A 23067-nucleotide genomic window follows, 5' to 3' on the forward strand; every position below is an offset into this window, starting at 1 on the left:
TCCTTCCTCCCCTCCAAATTCTCTTTATCCCTCTCCAGCACCGACTGCTCACTCGGGGGCCCTCAGCCTCACCACCTGACTATCAGGGCTGGTGGGCAGGGTCAGTGCAGGTGCTGGTGCTCCCCGCGGAGTCCAGCACGGTGCCTCGTGCACATCAGCAACTCCACAAACATCTGCTGAATAAGTCCCCCAGAACTCAAGAGAGCCCGCGGGTCTGTCCTGTTATGTGCACCAGCTACAACAGGCTTGGGCCCACAAGCAGAGGTGTAAGGCCTGGTCCACCCTCACTTGCAGCTCACCCCTCACCCAGCCCAGCCCAGCCCGAGCCCGTACCAGCGTCTACCAGGCGAGGGACCTCCGAGCGGATCATGCGCAGCTTCAGCCAGTCGGGCAGCAGCAGCGCCTCCTCCGACGTGTCCACCAGGAAGGCCGTGGGGAGGGGCTTCTTCTCTGGGAACCAGATGTCCAGCAGAGCACGGAACTCACTGTCACCAGCTTCAGGAGAGATAAGGGCATAAGCAGCAGGGACGGCTCAACCAGGCCTTTCCGAGCCGTGCCACGTGAGGAGTCCCCGGCCCACACCGTCCCGATGCCAAGGCTGGAGAGCCAGTGCGCTCCCTCGTGTTGTAAGTGGGAATCAAGGCTTTGCAGGAACACGGGAGAATCCCTGTGAGGCAAGCATGTCCTCCGGGCCAGAGGCTTTGCAGAGTTCACTTATCTGACCCTCACAATCGCTGTGGCACCCCTTTTACAACTGAGGAGATGGAGGTGCTAAGCAGCTGGCTGCTCCCCTAGGGCCAGGCCCCCGGGCTCCATGTGCTTGCTGAACCAGCTCCTGCCAGCTCTCAGGCTCCATAAGGTCCCGCGAAGCCCACCAGGCCCAGGCCAACCTCCCCTCACTGTCCACATGCTTGGGACTCCCACCCTCCTGAGGGGCGGCCTCCTCCCCATGGCAGTGTCTCCACCTGCCTTCCTGACAGGGGTCAGCATCCCAGCAGAGCCCACAGGGCACCCATCCCAGCAAAGGGACCCATCCCTTCCCACCACTCCTGGACACAATCGAGTAAGTGGGGGAGCAGTCCACGGCGGTCAGCCGGGAAGGAGACAAGGGAAGGCTGCCAGGCCCAAGAGGGTTCAGCCAGCCGGAGGACCACCCGGCTCCGGACACAGCCCACGGCCAGTGAGGTGAGGGCCACGTACCCCAGGCCTATGGAGGACCTGGAGCTCACTGCTCTGGGTCTCCGCATCCCCTCAACGGCCAGCCCCATGTTTACACGTCCACCTCCAGAAACCAAGAGTTTCACTGGCGGGGCTGTGAGGACAAGGAACAGCAGGCACAGGAAGGTGTCCCGGGTGCTGCCTGTGGCCATCTCACAATGACGTGACAGTGTGTGGACTGGGCAGTGAAGAGTCACTGGAAACCAGGCTCTCATTACAGACCATCCATTTCCAGGAGCTCAACAGTTTACAAGGTGCCGCCACGTAGAGGACATCGACCGCTTCCCCCAAAACTCTCGGAAAGAACCACCTATCTCTACTCTACAGAAGGGGAGTGAGGCAAACCGGTACAGGGACCTGTCCCAAGCCAGGGTGGGCACGGGGGCTCTTCTCATTTTGCACACACCCTGCCCGGAGGAGCGGGAGATAATCAGGTAAAGACAAAAGCCTGCCCAGGACAGACACTGGGAGCTGCCCCTTCCACAGCCCACAGGCTGCTCACCACGGGGCGGCCCCAGTGTCAGGAGGATGACCATGGCGTGGACCACCAGGATGTGCATGGTGGCCGTCTCCCCACTGGTCCAGCGAAGAAAGACCTGGTCCTGCGACTCCGACTGGAAAGGAAGAGGGGTGAGGGGTGAATGCGGCCATGGCGAGGGCTCCAGGGCGCCGATTCTGGGGAGACCACACCCCTTACCCAGCTGTAGACCTCTTCCCCCTCCTTGCTCTTGCGCATGCGCCTCACGTAGCGGGAGAAGATGGAGAGCAGGGCCACCAGCACAGCATCCGACTCGGCACCGTAGGAGCGCTTGGAGAAGAGGTGGGACATGATGGTGGAGCGCTCTACGATGAGCCGGGCCACGTCCTGGGGGCACAAGCACGGTGTCAGAGGGCTCCCAGGACCATGGGAGGGCCTGCCTCCGCTTTTCACACCAGGCCAACAGCTGACGAGCCTGCGGCAGCCCACCGTCAGGCTGCCCCCAATCACGCTTGGCACAGCCACACACCCAGCCAGGATGGCCAAGACTCAATGGCATGCAGCGTGCTGATGATGGAGGGAAGGGGCCCCTGGTACTTGGGACCCCCTCAGACACACAGGGACAGGACCCACCAAGGGGGCTGGGAGGAACAGGCAAGGAGGAACAGTTCAGGACTCCCTGGAGGGGACACAACCCGGCCCTGACAGTGGACGTGGCTGTCACCACCGGCCAGCACGGAGAGGAAAGGACTGTGTGGCCAGCAAGGAGAAAGTGCTGACATCATCCCGTGAGCAACAGGAGGACGTGATTCTCAGACCCAAAGTGGAAAGCCATCGACAAATAGCCTGACACGGTTACTTGAATTCTGCGGCAGTAACATGGGGCACGCAGGCCTCGAGCCATCCCCAGGCCAGCCGCCAGACCTGAGACTCCGAAGAGCGAGGCCTGGAGACCCGGCTGTTATTCTGATCCAGCCCCTGGTGAGGAACCCCCAGTGACCTCTGCTCGTCTGCTCACTCACTCATCCTACAAAACCTGGCCCACAGGAACCGCACTGGATCACCGTGAGCTGAGAAGAGGCCGACAGGAAAGCAAGGCCAAGAGAAAGCCAACCGGAAACAGCAGAGGGAGAAGAGAAGGGGCATGTGCCCCCCCAGAAGGGACTGAAGACCTGCTGCCACCACAGCCCAGCCCGCAGGGGCGGCCCTGTGCCTCACCCTCCCCATTCTGAGCCAGCGCTCCTGGGCAAGGCCCAACCACCCCTTGGTGCTTGGGTGCCACTGTCCCATCCTGGGGGCAAAGAGCGACAGGCGCAACCAGACCTTGGTGACAATGGCTACTCTGGCCCCAAGCAGCACCTGGATCTTGTGCCCTCAATGCCTGCTCTGGGTAGGTCACCACCGGGAAGTAAGCTGGGCACATGGAGCCCCACCCCTCTCACCAGGGCGGGGTTGCTGTGTGTCCCCCACCCCTCACCAGGGCCAGGTCGCTGTGCTGGCCCTGCTCCTCCACGGACGTGTGCTGGGACAAGTAGACCAGGTAGGCGCTGATGGTCTGTGGGTCGGTCTCCATGTGGATGGCCTGCAGAGGAGGCTGTGTGAGTGCGCTCCGCAGGGTAGCACGCTGCTCCCACCCTCCCAGCCGGCTGGCGCCCTCACCTGCTGCAGCGCCAGGGCGGTGGTCGTCTTGACGCTGTCAAACAGAGGTAGCCGGGGCAGGTCTCGCAGCAGCCACTGGTAGCCCTGCAGCGTCTCTGAGTCCCCTGAGTCCTCCTCCATGGGGGGCTCCTTCTCCTCCCCGTCCCGCAGGCTGCCCTCCGAGAGCACCAGTGACAAGCCCTGCAAGCAGACACGTGTGCTGGGCCGGGCCACCATGCGCCATGCCTCCGCCAGAGTCCACACCCGACCTTGGGGACAGATTCATGCCCTCAAAGCCCTGGGAGGACGCGGGTGGTCCGGCAGGCAGATGCTGCGTCCTGTCAGAGCTGCTACGACTCTCAGGAGAAAACAGCCGCGTGAGCGGTGTCTTCAGAAAACTGTCATTCAGCACCGATAAAACACAGCAGAACCAGTGATTAAGTCGTTCTTGGGGTATCCCACGTCACCACCCAGGGAAGGAATGCGAGACACGTGAAAAAGGGTTCTGGTCCTTGTAAATCCTACTAGTACCATCCCTTCTGTGCATGACAATCAGCTAGAAAAGAGTCTGGGAGTGAAGTATTCCTTTTCTCAGAAGAGAGGACTGTGTGCCAGGGAGCAGGTGCAGAGGGACGTGCGGGCCTGGCCCCGGCCTCACCTTCATGGCCAGCACCCTGGAGGCCACCTGGGAGGAGCCGAGACGCCGCAGGAAGTAGTCCAGCACCTCACACGTGGTCTGCTCATCGGCCTTCGGGCCCAGCAGCAGGTCCTGCAGGCGGCCCAGGAGCTGCCGCTGCTTCTGCTGCCTCTGCAGGGACAAGGGGGACCCTCAGGGTGGGCCTGCAGGGCTGACAGGGGCTCGGGGCATCCAGGGGTGGGAGGGGCCAGGGGCTTAGGGACACAGACCTGCCGCTTCTTGGCCTTCTGCTCTCTGCTCTCGCCCTCCTCCTCCTCCTCCCCGGAGGTGGAGTCGTCGGCAGCATCGTGCAGCAGGAACTCGCACAGGCACTGCACGGGCAGCACGTCCAGGGAGCCCTCGCTGGACTGCACCAGGTCGGCCAGCCAAGGCATGGACTGCGAGGAGGCCTGGGCAGGGCGACGAGACACTCAGCTCCTCCTACCGTAAACCTGCCGCGGCCCCTCCGCCTGCCCTTCGAGCCCTCCTGGGGCAGCCCTGTGCCCACATGCTCATCCCGCTCACCCCGAGGCCAAGAGGCCACATCTACCAGCTGATGGGCAGGCAGTTACCTGCACACCAAGGAGCTAGTCCCCATGCAGCCCTCTCATTCCAGCATGCTCAGCCCTCTTCTGGCTATGAGCCCACTGAAGCTTCTGGAAGGCTCCCTGAGCCTCTCCTCCCAGAGGGACAGCAGAGCTCACCTGCCTCTGGATGATGTTGAGGAGGAAGTCTGGGTTTCGGCTGCGACACAGCAGGTGCCCAAGGCGAAGGGACTGGTTAAGGCCTTTCACTTGATCCAGGATGTGAGGGGGAGGCCTCCGGGGGGGCCCTCTGCAAGTCCCAGAGGACAGAGTCTGTCAGAAAGCCACAAGTGCAGCGCCCCCAGAGCAACAGCAGCGGGTGAGGGCAGGGGAACTGCCTGCCTCCGGCCTCCCAAAGGCCGGCGGTGGGCCCTCTCTCCCCCACCCCTGCTGCCAAGCGCTCTCAGCTTGAGCCAAGGTCCGGCTCCACGGAGAACTAGGACAGCAGCCTAGGGCCTGGGCACAGCGTCTCAGTGCTGCTCCTCTGGCCTCGTCCCACCCCACCTCCCACCTGCCAGTCCAGGCTCGAGTTCCGTGTGAGCCAGTAGGAGGGGCTGGGGGATCCATGCAACACGTACTGGGGGTCCAGGCTAGTGAGTTGAGACAGAAGAAGGCTGCTGCTCTCGGTGATGGTCTGCTTGGTGGAAGCAGCTGCCAGATGTCCCTCGAATGCCAGGATCTCCTGCTTCTCCCGCTGGGAGATCTGCAGCTCCCGATTAATCATCTCTGTCCGAGTCTCCTCGTCCGTCAGGGTGCACGGGGGGTAGGAGTAATTACTGGGAGCCACACAGGGAGGAACAGGTTACTGTGTCCGTCAGGGGCTCACGGGGCCAAGGAGAGTCACAACTCATAATGACGTCTGCCAGCCAGCACACAGCTTGAGCTGTCAGGCCACATTAGGGAGCCCCGGCGGGGCCATCAGCAACGCTATCAAAGTCAGACCTCTGCGAGGGAGCCCGGCTACCCGCACAACGGCACGCTAGCTACCTCCAAAATCAGGCCTGACAGGTGTCAGAATCCTGGACCCAGCGCTGTGTCCGTCCAGGACACTCCACACTGGAATCCCCTCCAAACAAGCCAGGCGGCTCCCGCACACACAGGGCACCCCGAGGCAGACTCGCTGCTTCCCGAGGCCCAGGCAGCTACCCAGGAGGCACGAGGGATCAGTCACCTTTCACGTGTTCTAAAATCTGATCGCTCTTCCTATAACGCCCACTCCTCTCAGGCCTGTTCTTAAGGCCCCAAAGTCCGTCCACTGCGTCAGCCACAGAACAGCCCTTCAGAGGTGCAAAAGGAGCAGCCGTCTCTCCAGCCTGGGCCGCACATGCCACAGCCTCACACATTCGTGCACACACACACACACCACAGCCTCACACATTCGTGCACACACACACCACAGCCTCACATGTTCATGCACACACCCACACCACAGCCTCACACACTTGTGCACACACAGACCACAGCCTCACATGTTCATGCACACACCCACACCACAGCCTCACACACTTGTGCACACACAGACCACAGCCTTACACTCGTGCACACACACACCCCACAGCCTCACACATTTGTGCACACACGCACATGGCCGCACCCATTCATGCACACATACCACAGCCTCACATACTTGTGCACACACACAGCCTCACACACTCATGCACACACACCACAGCCTCACACATTTGTGCACACACACACCACGGCCTCACACTCGTGCACACACGCACGCCACGGCCTCACACACTTGTGCACACATGCACGCCATGGCCTCACACACTCATGCACACACGCATGCCATGGCCTCACACACTCGTGCACATGCACACCACGGCCTCACACACTCGTGCACACACACATAAACCACGGCCTCACATGTTCCTGCACATACACGCGCCACGGTCTCACGTGTCCGTGCACACGTGTGCCACGGCCTCAGATGTCTGTGCACACACGCATGCCACGGCCTCAGGCTCTGCTCCATTTCAGCTGCTGCCCTCTGCCAAGTGACCCTCACCAACCCCCTTAGAACGCACCAGCTAACTGGACCCATCTCCCGTCACAATGACAGGCACTGGAGCACATCACACACACACCGTCCCGTCTGGTGTCAACACTGCTTTATTGGCTCAGCCTCAGAAGCAAGTACACGGCTTGCAGGGAGGCGCAGTCCCAACAGCCCCGGTGTCGGGCACTCAGGCTGTGCCCAAGTCCCATGCCCACCATGGACACAGGCAGTTCACCTGCTGCTGATCCCAGGCAGCTTCCATGTGTGCACCTGCCCAAACCGCCTGTCCTGGTCTCATGCCTCCACTCTGTCAAAACCACATCTGCCTCCTGATTCTTCCATTCCATCCCTCCTACCGTCACACCACTGTCAGCCTCAACTGTCCCCACTCCTGTTATGGCATGAGTGCTGCCCAGGATGGCCTGGGGGCCCTGTAGCCTCCACAGCGCCACCTCAACCCCACTCCCTCCCCACCCCAGAAGGGGGAAGAGACTAAAGCTCAGAAGACTCAGATTCAGAGAGTCACGCCCACAAATAAAGGAAACCCCGGAGGCAGCAGAGACAAGAGCCTCAGAGCAGCCAGGGAGCTCCAGAGTGTGCTCTGCCTCCCGCTGCAGCACAGGCCGCGCCCTGCCCTCGGGTGTGCTGGTCCTAGCAGCAGGGGCCAACTCACTTGGTCATCACCATCTCCATGAGCATCTTCAGCGTGGGGTACTCCTCCCAGGCGGCCAGGCCTAGGGAGCAAGGAGACAGCGGGTGGCAGCCGGGACATAGCACTCCCCCCAGGCCACCCACCAGCAGCGAGGGTTCTAGGCCCGAGACCCACCCTCTTCCTGGCTCATCATCCAGTCCCCAGCAAGGCTCTACTCCAGGTCCTGACAAGCAAGACGTCCCAAAAGTAAGAAATGTCCACACTGAGATGACCGTGAGCTGGCCAGTGGCAGCTTACCAATGTTCTCTGGGTTGAACGCAGCAACGACCAGCAGGAGGGGCCAGGCCTTCCAGTAGAGGGTTGAGATGGCAAGGTTCGGAGGCTGATACCTGAAACGCAAAGGCATTGACAGCTCAGTCTCAGCCGTACTAGGGTCAATGACAAGAAGTGGGCCGGGCAGGGCAGGAGCAGCACAGAGATGATGCAGTGACTGCTTGACTCGGCTGTTGCTTTAAAGGTGGGAACGTGGGTATCTGTGCCTCACTAACTCTCTCCTCAGAACCGGTCCTCCAGCGACACCTGCGCCCCCAGGCAGTGCACACAGGTAAGCATGGCGCTGCTCAGAGCCCAGCCACAGGGCTCACCACCAAGCCCACCTGCCGGCTCTGAGCTCCGGGCAAGGTCCTTCCTTCTGTAAGCCTCAGTCTGTCACCTACAAAATGCGGGCAATGGGCAAGTAACACATGCTCAGTAAGTGTTAGTTATCATTCTCAACCTTCCATCAGAAACCAGAAAGACCCCAGCATCCACTGATACGTAATTGTAATAATATTTAAAAGTCACATAATGCAATTATAATTACAGTCCTTTCAGATGATGACACAGAACGCAGCTATTAGAAAGAACGAAGGAAATCTGAGATGCTGACCTGAAGAAAGGTGCAAACAGGCTGCTGAGGGAGAAAGATCAAGTTGAGAAGCAGAACACACACTAGCAATCCAAAAAAGAAACAAAGAAATAAACTCCATTTACAACAGAGTCAAAAAGAAAAAATACTTAGGTATAAATTTAACAGAAGAAATGCAAGACTGACTTATCCACTAAAAACTACAAAACATTGTTGAAAATAATTGGAAGATTTAATACTGTTACCATGACAATACTCCCTAAACCGGTCCATATAGTCAATGCAATCCCCATCAAAATCCCAGTTGGCTTTTTTCTGGAAATTGACAAGCTCGCTCTAAAATTCATATGGAAATGCAAGGACCCAGAATAGCCAAAACAATCTTGAAAAAGAACAAAGTTGGAGGACTCACACTTCCCAATTTCAAAACTCAGCACAAACTACAGTAATACAGACACACAGACCAATGGAACAGAAGACAAAGTCCAGAAAGAAACCCATACACTTATGGTCAACTGATCATTGACAAGAGAGCCAAGACTGTCAATGGGAGAAGGAACAGTCTTTTCAACCAACGGTGCTGGGACAACTGGATATTCACATGAAAAGGAATGAAGTCGGACCCCTACCTCACATCATATACAAAAATAAACTCAATGTGGACAACAGACCTTAACGTTAAGAGCTAAAACTATACAATTCTTAGGAGAAAACACAGGAGTAAATCTTCATGACATCTGACGGAGCAATGGTTCCTTAGGTGGGACAGTAAAACCCGAGCAGCAGAGAGAGAGAAATCAGACCTCATCAGAAGTAAGATTCTTGTGCTGCCCGTATATCAACAGAACAGAACTGAGAGTCCACAAACCCACATGCACATGGTTAACTGATCTTCAACAAGGTGCCAACGTAAGTCAATGGGAGAAGAAAAGTCTTTCAACAAATGGTGCTGGGACAACTGGACTTCCACATGCAGAAGGATGAACTGGGACACCTGCCACACTCCACACACAAAACCTAACTCAGAATGGATCACATGTAAGAGCTAAAACTACAAAACTCTTAGAAGAAAAAACATAGAAGTAAATCTTCACAGGCAATAGTTTCTTAAATATACCACAAAGCAGAAGACACCAAAGAAAAACAGATAAACTGCACTTTACCAAAATTAAAACTTCTTGTGTCTCAGAGGGATTATTAAGATAGTGAAAAGACAACCACAGAATGGAAGAAAATATCTGCAAATCACAGATAAGGGTCTACTATCCAGAACATATAAAGAACTCTTACACTCCAACAGCAAAAATTCGAACAACTCAACTTAAAAATGGGCAAAGGACTCAAACAGACATTTCTCCACAGAACATAAGCACACAAAAAGATGCTCAACGTCATTAGTGATTAGAGGAACGCAAACCAAAACCAAAATGAGATGCTATCTCACGCCCACTAAGATGGCTAAAATAAGAAAGATGGATGACAAGGGCGGGCGAGGATGTGGAGAGACTGGACCCTCGGACACTGCTGTTGGGTATGTGCTTTTGTGCAGCCACTGTGGGGAAGTTTGGCAGTTCCTCAAAAACGTTACCCAGCAATTCCACTCCTCCGCATCCGCTCAAGAGAACTAAACACGTGTGTCTACACAAAAACACGTATGGCCACGTGCACAGCAGCATTAACAGTAGTCGAAGAGTGGAAACAACCTGAACATCCATCAATGGGTGAACGATAAACACGGTGAGTCCACACAATGGAACGCTATTCAGCCACAAAAAGGAGTGAGGCACTGACACACACTACAATGTGGACGAACCCTGAAAACATGATGCTCAGTGAGAAAAGCCAGACACAAAGACCACATACTGCATGAAATGTCCAAAAAAGTCAAATTTATAGGGACAGGGAGTAGATCAGTGGTTGCTAAGGGCTGTGTGCGGGGCGGCAGGGAGTGGGGGATCGGGGAGTGACAGCTAATGGGTATGTGCTTCTTCTGGGGAGATAAAAATGTTCTAAAATTAGACTGTGGTACTGGTTGCACAACGCTGTAAATATACTGAAAAACACCGAATCACAAACTTTAAACGAGTGAAGCATACATGAATCATATCTCAATAAACTGGTGAAGAAAACTGAGTGTAAACTCATTGCTGTCTACAAAATAAAGCGGCATGTTAATAAACGTAGGAAAAAAGAAGCTACAAGGTGAAGACAACAGAGGAGTGATTCACTAAAACCCAGATAACGGTGGGAGAAGCAGCCTCGGGTCATTCACTGAGCACAGGCTGGTCTCCCAGGGGTCTGTGGAAGGCCACCAAGAGCTGTCCTGTGGGGAGCCAGGATGGGGCAGTTAGCTTTAGCCAGAGGAGGGAGCAGGAGGCTTGTGGACGGCGAGCCCCAGGGACAGGGGAAGAGGAGGTCGTGTCTGGGGGAAGCTGTGGGGTGCACCCGTCTTACCCTGCGGGGAGCTGGATGTTCTCTGGATGGTGGTAGGTGCAGAGGTTCAGAACGGCATCAATCAGCTGGATCCTCTCCACCTTCAGCACTTCCACATCTACGACACAGGTTTCCAGAATCCCGTTCAGATTCCCCCAGCGGACATCAAGGCACAGGACTCGGGCCGTGGATATCAGAGAGCAAGAGGGATGGGCCTTGCTCTCCAGAAGTGGAGGGGTGGGGCAGGAGACTGACTCAGGCGCAAGACAGGATGCAGATGAAATGCAACCAGCGTTCCCGAGCAAAGGAGGTATAAGAAGCCAGTGAGCTGGCCTGGGGAAACTGAGGCAAGTTGTTGCTTTGTGGCATTTGAGTAGGGTTTCAGAGACCAAGCAGGACTCAGGGAGAGCAGCACAGCGGAGCACAGGGAAGAGCAGAGACGGGAGGATGCACAGCGTGTCTGGGGCAGAGGCCCCGGTGCAGCCAGGGTGGGAGGAGGGTGGGAGACAGCAAGCCCTGACCACGGGGGCTCGCCCACCATTCTGAGGGGTCAGATCCCAGCCCGTGGCAGGGGGAGACATGCATGTTTCAGAAGCGGGACCGCTCTATTTAACACCACTGTAGCAGTTCCTTAAAGAGTAGGCAGCAGGAGCACCCGCCGCAGTTCAATCCCAGTGAAAGCGTGCAAATCCCAGGGTGACCTCCAGAAGCAGCGTAAGGACTGAGCTACCACCAAGGACACGCGCTGTCCCGTTCCCAGAGCCTGAGACCAGTCGGTACAGCGAGTGGGGGCCACCAGACAGAGCTGAAATCTGGCTGCACTGTCAGAGGCAGGCCCACCAAGCGGAGGCAGGCCCACTGCAGCAGGCCAGAGGGCGTGTGCCCAGACAGCTCCTGCAGGGGTGAGGGGAGCGAAGCCCAGCGGGGAGAGGCTGTCACCTATGCGGGCCAGGACCAAGCCCCAAGGGACACTTACCATCTGCCTGCACGGCCGCAGCTCGCTTCACCAGGTGGTCAGCAAGTTCCATGGCGTCTGCAGGGCCGAGTGGCAGCTCCCGGGACAGCCCGATGACCAGGATGCGCATCAGCGTGTCCTCCAAGATGGGCACCTCGGAGCACAGGCGGAGGAAGAAGCTGTGGGCAGAGCAGGGAGAGGCTGGGCTCCGTGGGGGCCAACTCCAAGCCCACAGGTGACTTCCTACACAAGAGCCACAGGCTGGAGATGGGGACAGTCCCCCTCCCAAGTGTAGGAAAAGCCCCAGCTCCAAGTCTCATCCCGATAGGGAGGAGGGCAGCTGCCCACCCTCTCCCGCAGTCACTTGTTTCCAATGCCTCTGTGGACGAGACTTGGCCATCCCAAGGAGGAACGTGAGAAGGTGCCCGGCCCTCAGAGGGCTCAGAGCCAGGGGGCAGATCGGCAAGTCACAGCCTGCCCGACTATGAAATGAAAAGGGCAGAGCTCAGGTGGGTGCGAGATGAGCAAGCTGGACTGGGAGCAGGGACCCAAAGGTGGGTGAGTGGGAGCGAGCCTTCAGAATGCAGGGGGCAGGGCAACTGTGGGCTCGGGAAGACGGCCCGACACTGGCTGAGGGAGGAAGGACGTGTCTGTGGCAGTTTGGAAGCACGGAGCGGGCAGTGAGTCTGAGAGTCCTGCAGGAACAGGCACTGGCGCTGGCTGAACCCCCGCCCCTGGAGGTGACTTGGCAGAGACACCGCACACGTGGGAAGAACAGCACCCAGGGTTTGCGGGTGGACAGGGACGGTGACCACGAAGACTAGATGGTGGTACTGGGCAGGCTCCAGTGGGCCCCAGACTCGACCAGTCCTTACAGGAGCAGACGACCCCCACCCCGCACACAGGAGCCAGGTGGCAGGTGTGCTCACTTGCGGTCACTCTCAGGCGGCCAGTTGTCCCACTTGTAGTAGGTCTCCGGCTGCTCTGTGAAAAGTACCTTGTGGAGGCTGCAGGGAGGCAGAGAGGACCATCAGGGTGTGGGGGCCCAGGGGACCCTCTCTACCCTGTTAGTCCCGAGATAGACATACGTCTCCCACAGGCTGGGAAGCTGCGTGCTCAGAGGGAATGCCTAGTTCCTAAGCTCTGAGACTCCCCGTGGCACCTTCCAGAGAGTCTCCAGCAACCCCTCAATAAGATCGGGGGGGCTGACAGACGACAGAGCGGTGTTTACAAACCCCCACCCCAGCCAGACGGGACCCCACCTCCGCCTCCACAAAGGGAAGGCTCTGCCTGAGATGCTGACACCACACAAGGTGATCCTCTGTCACATGGCATGAGGGACCACTGCCCACTGGCACCTCTGGCTCCTAAGAGGCTGGCATAAGCTGGTGACCACACCCAGGGGTGACAGGCTCCTGCTGGGCAAGCCCTGTCACTCGTCACAAATCAGCCCAAGGAAGTAGCTGCCTATCTTTCCCCAGAGCTGTCTGGGCAGAACGATGCCGGGGGCCACACCAGTGCACGTAGTCCTTGGGGGCGAGCTTGCTGATGGAGGGGACGACGGTGTGGAGCCACCACACAGCGTCCCGTTGGATGGCGGCGATCTGGTTTTGGAAAGAGCGTAGCACCTCCAAGTCTGAAAGGAACGAGCAGGGTTACCGGTGGGCCACACGGCAGCCTGACGGGCTCTCAGGGTCGAGTTCGAGGCTGGTGCAGGGAGGGAAGCACTCAGAGCACCCCCATCTCTGCACCATCTACAGATTACAGAGAGACACACACACGGGATGGCGCACGCCAGTGCAGCTGCAACGACACTCTGACAACCCTCACGCAGGCCCAGGAAAGCCCGGGGAACTGACACCCTCCAATTCCAAACAATTTCATTCCAGCCAATCGCTCAAAGAGCCTCTACAGCCAGACCTTCTGGCAGGATTTGAAATGACCCAAAATAGGCTGGTTTAGACACCACCTCCCCTCTTCCCCCTCCAGCCCTTGGCTGAAGGGCCACAGCCTGAAATGCCCCACAACAGGCACCAGAACACAAGTGAGCAAATGATCCAAGCAGAGAACGGGCCCTGGACCTGGAGCTGGTGTTCTCAGCCCAGGTGGGCAGAACAGGAAACGGTAGCCTCCAGAAGCTCCCCGAGTCTCTGGCTATGTTGTGGGACTGCCCCTTCCCCGCTCTCTACTTGGGCCTTGGAGGATGGTCGGCAGCCACGGGAGTATCCACTGCCGCCAGGCCTGGACCCCTGAGCAGAGTCGAGCCTGTCCTGGAACTTACTCTTCTTTTCTCCTTTGTCCCAGGCGATGCCAGCCTCCTTTACCTGCGCCGTGATGCCCAGCATCATGGACACAGCCAGCACGTCTGTGATATGCACCACAAAGCGCTCCTGCAAGCACAGGCCGACATAGGGGGGTTTGCGTTCTGGAGGGGCCTGCACCCAAGGGGCCTTACTCAGGCTTCTTAGCACACAAGCAGCTGGAACAGGAGGACGCCAGGTTCGGAGGGCACCCAGGGACCACCGAGCCAGGAGAGGGCCGGGCAGGAGGTCTTGGCACCAAGAGCTGGTTGGCAGCAAGGCCGGGTCAAGCCACACGAAGGAGGTTCAGCCAACAGAGCTGGACAGAGCCCACGCTCCCGAGAACCGGACCACCACACAGGGCCGTCTGCCAACTTGCCTGCATGGCATTCGAGATCCTCCACAACTGGCCCCAATCGCTCCTTGTCCGTGTTATCTCCCTCCGCACCCTCGCAAACTTGAAACCTCCCCACAGCAGACCACCTGCCCCTCTGTGCACACACGTCACCTCCTCCCCGCCAACCCCTCAGTTCCCCCAGTGCTGCAGGCTCCAACTCTGCCCCACCTCCACATCCTGGGTGCAGCCGGCTACTCCCTCCTCCGTCCTCATGCGGGATGGAGCCTATGCCACCCTCTGGGGCTGGCCACTGCGCACATGGTGCCCCACGTGCTACAAGCCACATGAGAGTGAAGAGAATGCCTGCAGCCCCGCCACCAAGGCGAGCGGGGCAGGACAGCTGCACACCTTGAACTCCATGTCCAGGTACTGGGGCTCCTTGCGCTCCTGCATGAGCCCGAGGCAGAAGGCCTGGAAGTTGATCTCGTGCTTGGTCTGTTTGATGATCTCCCGGAGCAGAGCCCGCGAGGCCCGCAGGTAGTCGTCCTTGTTGGTCAGCAGGTCCTGGAACACCATGGCCAGGAACTGGGCGGAGAGACCACACAGGGAGCTGCTGTGACCACGGCCGTCCAGGACCATGCCGTTCAGCAGCCGCTTCTGTCCTGTCACAGGCCCGCCATCAGGCCCTCCTTCGGCCCTACAAGAAGCCTTCCCTGAGCCCTCCCAGGAAAAGGTCCCGCCAACAGCTTTCCTGAAGCACAGCAGGTGCGTCAGCGCACAAGCACACTGCAGCACGGCTCAGAGACCGACCGTTCCCCACGGTGGGTGGGAGCCTGCCCTCTTCCCAGCCCGGCTCTCGGACAGCAGGGGCTGTGTCTCATTTAACTCTCCTGGCAGTTGGCTCGTGGGGAGCTGGTCCTCGATAAACAAGGGCACAGGACAATTAACAGAGTCTGCCTGCAGGTGTGCGTGTGCACGCGTGCTCAATTCCAGGCACCTAATCCCCAGGGACAAACAATGGCTCAGCCCCGCCCTACCCCCCACCTCAAACCGGACAATTGACCCACTACCACTTTTCCTAAAATGCTGGGCCACAAGACGCCAGAGGGCTGACCACAAGAACTGGCACTGCGTCTACTTGGGGTTTTACATACAACTAAGCTGCTTGAGAGCCTAGCTAGTGTTAATAACAACAGGAGTGCTGTACTCGGCTCTCTCTTCAAAAGGGACCCTGAATCCAAGGGACTCGTGGCTGGGCCCAATGGCTGAAGGGCCACGGAGACGTCTGCTTCGTCTGGGAAAGCCCTCGGTCAGGACAGCCAGACCACCTCAGCCTGGAAACCAGAGCCTGTCTTAGGGCTCAGTGCTGCCCCCTCCTGACAATTTTGGTTTTACTTCCCAAAAAAGACGCCACGCGTGGTGACTGCACCCACTGCAGGCTGACCAGAAGCCAAACTCCAGTGTTTCAAAAGTTCACGGGGCACAGTCCCTGTCAGCCCCTTCCACAGCATTCTCCACATGGCTCGGCACCACACCACTCACTTCACCTAAACACCCAGCATTGAGGGTGATGCCACGCGCTCCTCTCTGCCCTGAGCCTGAGTCTGGTGTGGGGGTCCCAGCCCCCCTGAACCAGGGCCCGCCCTCCAGCCCAGGGAGCCCTGGGCCAGTGACCACAGAGCTGCCAGGCTCCCTACCTTTGGCGCCAGCTCCGGGCTGTGCTGCAGCACGGTGTAGAGGGTCTGCATGTTGTTCGGGTTCCGGGCGTTGGAGAGCTCGTTGAAGATCACAAACTTGATGGTGGTGCCCAGGTTGTCCTTGTGCGCGTTCAGCAGCTCCCTGGACACAAGCCAAGCAAACGGGGCGCCTGTGTGGGCTGGGGCCGCCTCCACAGCTGCCCTCCCTCCCTCCTCCCCCATCAACCAGCCAGACCTGACGCAGAGCATGTAGTGGTTGAGGAGAACTTTGGGCTTGAGGCGGATTTTGATCAGGTGGGAAATGACATCCATGTCCTCGGAGCCATGCGTGTTGCAGTTCATGCAGACGGACATCAGCAGGTCCTGGGCTGGCCTCGTCAGCTGCAGGGAAGGCCAGAGGATGACCCCAGCAGCCTCCCAGCCTCGGGCCGACAGGGTCTGGGCACTGGCACGACCCAGCAGGGTGACCCCCATGTGCACTGCAGGGCGCAGCACCTCCTTGTCCTCACCTTTGGGTTCTGCAGCCACATCTCCAGCTTCTGCACCGTCATCACTCGCACTTCCTTATACCCACAGGTGGAGGTGAGGAGCCGCAGGAGGTTCCGAGAGACATTATCGATGGGCTGACGCCGATTGAGCTGGTCCCGGAGCATGTCGAGAACATACTCCTCCACGCTCTCCGTGAGCTCGTCATACCTAGGCCAGAGGAGGGAAGGAAGGAAGGAAGGAAGGAAGGAAGGAAGGAAGGAAGGAAGGAAGGAAGGAGAAAGGCAGGCTCTCCTTGTGGGGCCCACCTGCCTGCCTTCCAGCCGTTGACAGGGGCCTGTGCCAGCTGGGGGGCCTGTGCTAGCTGGGGGGCTGCGCGGCACGCCTACCTGGGCATGAGCTGGCCCTCCTGCTCAGGGCTGAGCTTCTCCTCGGCAATCAGGAGCTCCGTCTGGCTGTCCTCCTCCTCAGTGAGGGAGGGGTGAGGGCTGTTCCCTGCATATAGAGCACCTCATAGACACCCGGCCCCCTATGCTGGGCTCCATGGAGGGAGGAGGTGACCCCAGCCTTCCCCGTCATGCTGGAAATCCTGCCCTCTCCCCAGGCCAGCCATCTGGCATCCCTTACCAGCACTGAGATCCCCTCCGCTGCGCCCCACCTCCCCCTGCAAGAGCATGCTCTTGGGTGGCATCTTGGTGTTGAAGGCCGTCTGGATGTTGTCCACGAACGTCTTGCAGTGTGCACTGTCCACCCAGATCCGCTCCCCCAAGGAATCCTCAATGTACACCTGCACATGACAGAAGCCGTCTTCTGCCTGCCCTCTGCTGTTCGAGGGCTGCTGGCCTGCTCCCCAGCTGGGCCACGGCAGGAGCAAGACAGTGCTTCCCCCGAGGTTCCCAGCTGCCGGGGGCAAAGCTCCTAGGCGGACCTCCCAGGACTCAGTGCAGGAGGGACGAGATGCCCCAGGGCTACCAGATGCACACAAAACACACTGTTTGCCTCTTTTTCCTTATGGGGGTCCAGTGGTTCACCCCCTCCTGTGTTCACTCCAAAGCAGTGACCTCCCCGAGCCTCCCAGGAGAGGTTGACTCGCCTTGACGAAGATCTCAGGCCAGTTCTCGTCCTCCTCGTATGCGGCCATGAGGAGGTTACAAGCCAGGACAGACACCAGGCTGTTCCCCTTGGCCTTGAAGTTGATGGAGGCGTCCCGCCGCAGGAGGCTGCACAGAGCCTGCAGGAGACAGCGCACGTCGCCAGGGGGAGCCTCACCCTGCACAGGGCAGAGCCGTGTGCTTCCAGGGGAGGCTGCCTGGGAGAGAGAAGAGACAGGGCCAAGGGCCACCTCCCTCTGCCCACCCCTTCTCAGGACAAAGGAAGGGGACACCCAGCTCTCACCTCAATGACACCCTCCGTGGCAAAGATGTTGGGCTTGATTTTGGCCAGGTACATGAGGCTCAGGTACAGGGTGCTGTCCGGCTTGGCCCGGGTGACCTTCAGCTGCTTCATGGCCCCGCACAGCACGCCCTCGATCCTGTCGTCATTGCCCTCCAGCTCAGCAGCCTCAATCTCGTCCAGCAGCACTGTGGGCAGCACTGCCGGTGCAGGCAGGACCCGTCAGAGTGGGCAGCCATGAGCAGAGACTGCCCACTGGGCCCCCCAAAGCCATGGGACAACTGGGCAAACCGTCAGAAACCCACCAAGCGAGGGTCTCAGGGTTGTGCTGCAGCTGATTGGGCTCCAAGGAGGACAATGCTAACAGGGAGTGGGAGCAGGGCAGGGACTGACGGGCCACACGCAGGACCCAGTCACGCCAGACCTCTCTGCTGAATCCTGCATGGCTACCCTGGAGGTATGTGGTCCCACAGCACGTTTGTTTTTCTACAAATTGGTGAATTTTTTCTTAAGTTTTCAAATGAACTGGTGCGATGCCACTCCATCTCACTTTTCTCTATTTAACTGCTCTGCCCCTTTAGTCGCCCCCCCCCATCCCACTGGGCGTGCCTTCTCTCCCTCTTCCTCCATCTATCTTCCAAGGGCTTCTGTTTTCATAGTCTTTGCAATCAACCAACTGTGGGTCCTGACCCTCCTTCCTGCATTCACTTCCGCCCTTCCGTATTCCTCCTTTCCACGTCCTGTGGGTTTCATCTATCTGTCGCCTTCCTCCTTCAGCTGGACGCTCAGCCCGTCAACCTGCCCTAACAGTTGGCACGGGCTTCTCCGAACGCCCCTCTCAGAAGCGCTCAGCAACATCACTCTTGTCTTTGTGTCACACGCTCAGGTCTAGAAGTTTTCTAATTTTCAACATGATCTCCTCTTTCACCCAAAAGTTGTTAGGATTGGGTTTTTAAATATCCAAACATATGCAGAAAGCGTTGTTATCAATTCGTAACATAACTGCACCAAGAACAGGGGATTCAACAATATGTACTGAATGCTTTCTAGGTGCCAGGAACAAGACAAACGGGCAGGATGGATGGACTGGAATGACCAAGATCCTGGCCTTGAAGAGATCCAAACGCCAGACACAGTAATAGCTGAATTCACCCTTTTCTCTGCTGTGCTTAGAAAAACTTGTCAAGTACTTTATCATTTAGACTATGCTTTTCACAGCTGTATTTCGTTTAATTGTCAAACCCCCCTTTACCGGAGGTGATGCTAAAAAAATAACGGAGCACAGCTCGTAACTGAGAGAATCAGGCCGAAGTCAGGACCTCGGTCCCCAGCAGCACTTCCAGTCATCGCTGGCACTGGCTGCCCAGGGGAAGGCACCGGAACCCAAGGTCTGAGGCCGCTGCCGCCTACTTGTCTCCCAAAACACAGCTCCAGCTGTGTCCTCTGCTCTGCAGGCCCCCAGGTGCCCCACTGCTAACTGCATCCGGCACGAGCATCTTCCCCACTGCCGACCTCAGCTCTCACCAGCACGAGCTCCCAGCCCTCGCCTGGTCCCTGGGCACAGTTCCATTCTCCAGGACACAGGCCAATGCTTAGTGGTTTCTTCTCCAACATCCTGGACTGCCTGTCAAAGTCTCAACCATCCTTTAAGGCCCGAGTTCATATTACAATTCCCTGACGAGCCTTCTCGCTCCCGATGCTGTCACATGAGCACGTACGTGCTCAACACGGGGGACTGGTTTGATGTTTAACAGATCTGCTCTACAGAAGATTGTGGAGCCACGAGAAATAACCCATGGGAAGACGATGCACCAAAGTAGGGGCAATTTAAGATGCACGCAGAGTCAAAAGCTTTCACGTAAACAAAAAGATTATAGATACGTTTTATGTTTTCCTTTAACGTTATTATATTACCTTCCCAGCTAAAAAAAAAAAAGGAGAGAGAGAAACTCTTTGTTGTTACTAACTAGGGTAAAAGGATAAACGGAAGCCAACCTCCTCACCCCAGGTAGAGAGAGGAACTCGCTAGAACGCACAGCCCATGCGAACAAGGACCTGGGCTGTCACAGTGACTGTTTATCCCCAGTGCTCAGAGCAGAACCTGTCACAAAGGAGGTGCTCAGCAAACATGTCACACGGACAACTGAACAAAGGAACGAACCCGTTCCCAGAGGACAGTTGCTGGCAGGCCAACAAGAGTGCAGCACACACCACTCCTCCCCAAAATGGAGACGACTAAGATCCATCAACACTCTCTAGTGGAAGAAGTGCTGGCCGTGCTTTGTCTGCGTAACTGACAAGAAGCCTGAGCATTACTTCATTCCAACCTCACAGGGAAGGCCACCTGGCTCCCTGGAGTGAGGCGCCCAGTGTCGACGCTTGCTCCTGCCACATACGTGGCGGCAGCACATTGGGGCCCACACCCCCCTGCACCATCTTCCCTGGGTCACATTAGTCCCTCCCCCACCCTGTCACAGAATTCGGAAGCACAGTGAGATAAAGGCAGCTTCGTGAGAAGTCCTCTGAAGGACAAACTCTCAGAGGACACCTCTCATTCACTTTCCAAAGAACCTACACTACACCTATGGTGCTAAGCCCAGAAATGGCCTTGACCGGACCCCTGGTGGACAAACAAGGCATAGGAAAGGTGGCATTCTCTGGGAAGCCTAGGGACCGACCTTACCTTCAATTGGGACCACAGATGGCTCTTTAATCGAGGGAGAGATAGCGCGTTTTTCTGCCACCGCGGCCTCAGCCAGGCGTCCCAGGGCACTCAGAGGGGGCGTGGAGGAGAGTTTAGGGCGCTTGGTGAGACCGGTCAGGGCCGAGGCACTGGCTAAAGCAGCCGCAGCATCCCGCTTGCGCTCAGAGGGCAGGCCGGAAGGGGCAGGCTTCAGCAGGGTGGAGGCCGTTTTTGATTCATTGGCCTGACCCTTTGAGCCCAGAGCAATGAAGTCTCCCGGTGGAGGGTGCCCTGCAGAGAAAAGAGGTGGAAAGACGTGCAGTTTACACAGCAGCCAGCGGCAGAGGCGGGAAGGATGTTGGAGACTCACTCCAACCTTCCTCGGGTCCAGAGGGGATTAAACACGGGTCAGGGGAGGCAAGAAACACGCCGCCCAGCGAGTCCACAGCAGAGCTGGGACAAGCACCGCATTAGTAACCACGCCGGCTGAGCTTCACACGGCGCTTACTGCACACCAGGTCGCCTCTGATTGACAAGAGCTGGTTCACTGATTCCTAACAAATTTCTGAAACACGCATCATTAGTCCCACTTACAGACGAAGAAAACGACGCACGGCGAGGTTAAGTAACGTGCCCGAGGCCACCAGCCAGGGAGCCGCAGAGCCCGGATCTGAGGCCGGCCGTCTGCAGTCTGCGCCTTCAGCCCTGCGTCTGTGCAGCCACCTGCCGCGCGCGCAGGAGCGCCTTTGGCCACTGTCTACCGCCTGGGAGGCCCGGCCTGGACCGAGATGCCCGCGTCCCGGAGGCAGTGCGGCTGTCCCGCCTCCCCCGGGGCTCCCAGGACCAAGGGCTGCTCGTCCAGGCCCGATTCCCGGAGCAGCACTGTCTGCGGAGAACCTGGCCGGGAAGACCCCGAAACCGCCCCGCTGCCCGAGCGAGGAACGCGCACCTGAGGGCTTGGCCGCCGCGCTGGGCCTGCGCACGGCAGTGGGCTTGGCCCGGTTCATGCCGACCCCGGCCCCGCGCCTCTCCTCTCCGCCGACGCGTCACCCGCGGAAAGGCCGGTGTCAAGTCGCCCGCTCATTCATTCGCCCTCGGCTGCTCGGGGCTGGGGGCCGGGGACGAACGGCCCCGCCGGGAAGAGCGATTGCAGGGGGCCGCAGGGGCCCCGCCTCGGCTCCGCCACAGACGGTCAGCCTCGCCAGCAAGCTCCCCCTCACCTCCCGCCCACCGCAACCGGCGCCCCACCGCCGCCGCGGTCGCCCCGGAACCGGAAGGCGGCCGTGCAGCCCTCCGAGGCCTGACTTCCGGAAAAACCGGAAAGAAAACAGCGCGGTAGGCGGGGAGGCGAGAGGGGCTCGCAGCGCCAGTACGATCCCTACAGCGCCCTCTCTCGGCGGGAGGCCGGCAGGGCCGTTACGTTTCGATTCAGCCACAGCAGGGTGGGGAGCGGGGTGGGGGAACGGGGTAGGGGGGCGGGCGGGGAGTGGGCGCTGTCACCCACTCTTTCTGCAGGTGAAGCTGACGTTATCTAGTGACGTGCCGCAGGACACACAGCTAGGAAGGGTGGCATCGGGATTCCAGTCCACACGTGCTGCACCTTCAGGGTGCTGCTCTCTATGTATGGATCAGAGGGCAGGTTCTGGGGTCCCGTTGCGGGGGCTGGGGGGGAGAGTTTGTGGAAATTGATAAAAGAAACCTTAACTAAACTGGAGTTGGGAAAGCCTGCAGGGAGAGCTCTCACGCCCCATCACACATTGTCAATTATACCAAACAGGAAGAGAAACTTGCCTGCGTCTCTGACGGGAAGTAAAACTACTTGCTACTGGAAGGAAGATTTCTCTCCCACCTGGCAACAGCCCAGCTAATGAGAAATGCCCCAGCTCAGCCAATGAGAAACACTGCAGCTCAGCCAATGAGAAACACTGCAGCTCAGCCAATAAGAAGCCGTTGCAGCTTTGAACTGCTACTCTCTGCCAATGGACTTTCCTTTAGAACAGCCCCGCCCTACTCCACCTTTCTCTATAAAAGCAGCTCCCTTCCTTTGGTCTCCAGAGTGGCCTATGGTTCACCATAGTATGTGTGTGCTGAATTGTAATTCTTTTGGCTACTCTCAAATAAACTTCTTTTGAGGCTTCTCAAGTTCTCAAGTTAATAGGGGCTAGGAGGGAGCCCTGGGGCTGGCAGTAGAAGTGCAGGGGGACCTGCCTGACTCCAGCCTGTCCCCCAGGGGTGTGGAGGCCACCCCATTCTCAGAACCCGATGGAAGCAGTAATCTGCTGATTGCATCTGTAGGGCTCTGTGGTTGCAGCCGGGCTAAGACCCTGCCTGAAGCCTTTAGATGTTGCTCTGCCATCCTACCCCAACCAGTAGCAAAGCCCGTCTGCTTTTGTAGGCTGGGAAAGGGGAACTGAGAGTCCTTGTTCCTGGTGCTGGGCACAGCAGGTGGGCATGACAGGTGGCCTCACTGTCTTCCAGCCATGGAGACTCCGTCCGAGAGCTCAGGCCACACCTGCCTGCAGCCCAGCACACAAAAGGGCCCAGCTCTTAGAATGTGCTCCTTGTCCCCTGGCCCACTAAGGAACGCAGAACTCCAGGGCTGGGCTCCCTGTGGTGAGCTCTTAGA

The 23067-nt window shown here is 58.2% G+C and overlaps 1 protein-coding gene across 2 annotated transcripts in view; it reads right to left on the reverse strand.

The window, feature by feature from the left end:
• The window catches only part of INTS1 (integrator complex subunit 1), a 36807-nt gene extending 15145 nt beyond the window's left edge, over positions 1 to 21662 (reverse strand). For both annotated transcript variants that reach the window (XM_087417451.1, XM_004440898.3), the window contains exons 1-26: positions 21391 to 21662; positions 20442 to 20732; positions 17762 to 17958; positions 17460 to 17597; positions 16994 to 17153; positions 16756 to 16861; positions 16390 to 16576; positions 16116 to 16261; positions 15881 to 16022; positions 14592 to 14768; positions 13828 to 13936; positions 13062 to 13182; positions 12476 to 12553; positions 11568 to 11725; positions 10613 to 10709; positions 7549 to 7640; positions 7273 to 7333; positions 5173 to 5370; positions 4715 to 4844; positions 4241 to 4420; positions 3993 to 4142; positions 3356 to 3535; positions 3174 to 3278; positions 1916 to 2083; positions 1721 to 1832; positions 334 to 495 (exon numbers count right to left, since the gene is read on the reverse strand). In XM_087417451.1, the coding sequence (XP_087273577.1) occupies positions 334 to 495; positions 1721 to 1832; positions 1916 to 2083; positions 3174 to 3278; positions 3356 to 3535; positions 3993 to 4142; positions 4241 to 4420; positions 4715 to 4844; positions 5173 to 5370; positions 7273 to 7333; positions 7549 to 7640; positions 10613 to 10709; positions 11568 to 11725; positions 12476 to 12553; positions 13062 to 13182; positions 13828 to 13936; positions 14592 to 14768; positions 15881 to 16022; positions 16116 to 16261; positions 16390 to 16576; positions 16756 to 16861; positions 16994 to 17153; positions 17460 to 17597; positions 17762 to 17958; positions 20442 to 20732; positions 21391 to 21448 (3703 nt within the window). In that variant the 5' untranslated portion in view covers positions 21449 to 21662. The remainder of the gene's footprint in view (positions 1 to 333; positions 496 to 1720; positions 1833 to 1915; positions 2084 to 3173; positions 3279 to 3355; positions 3536 to 3992; positions 4143 to 4240; positions 4421 to 4714; positions 4845 to 5172; positions 5371 to 7272; positions 7334 to 7548; positions 7641 to 10612; positions 10710 to 11567; positions 11726 to 12475; positions 12554 to 13061; positions 13183 to 13827; positions 13937 to 14591; positions 14769 to 15880; positions 16023 to 16115; positions 16262 to 16389; positions 16577 to 16755; positions 16862 to 16993; positions 17154 to 17459; positions 17598 to 17761; positions 17959 to 20441; positions 20733 to 21390) is intronic.
• Positions 21663 to 23067: the final 1405 nt, after the last annotated feature.

The sequence above is a fragment of the Ceratotherium simum genome, chromosome 26 (assembly GCF_057802395.1).
Source record: "Ceratotherium simum simum isolate JZ-2026a chromosome 26, ASM5780239v1, whole genome shotgun sequence".
Lineage (NCBI taxonomy): Eukaryota > Metazoa > Chordata > Mammalia > Perissodactyla > Rhinocerotidae > Ceratotherium > Ceratotherium simum.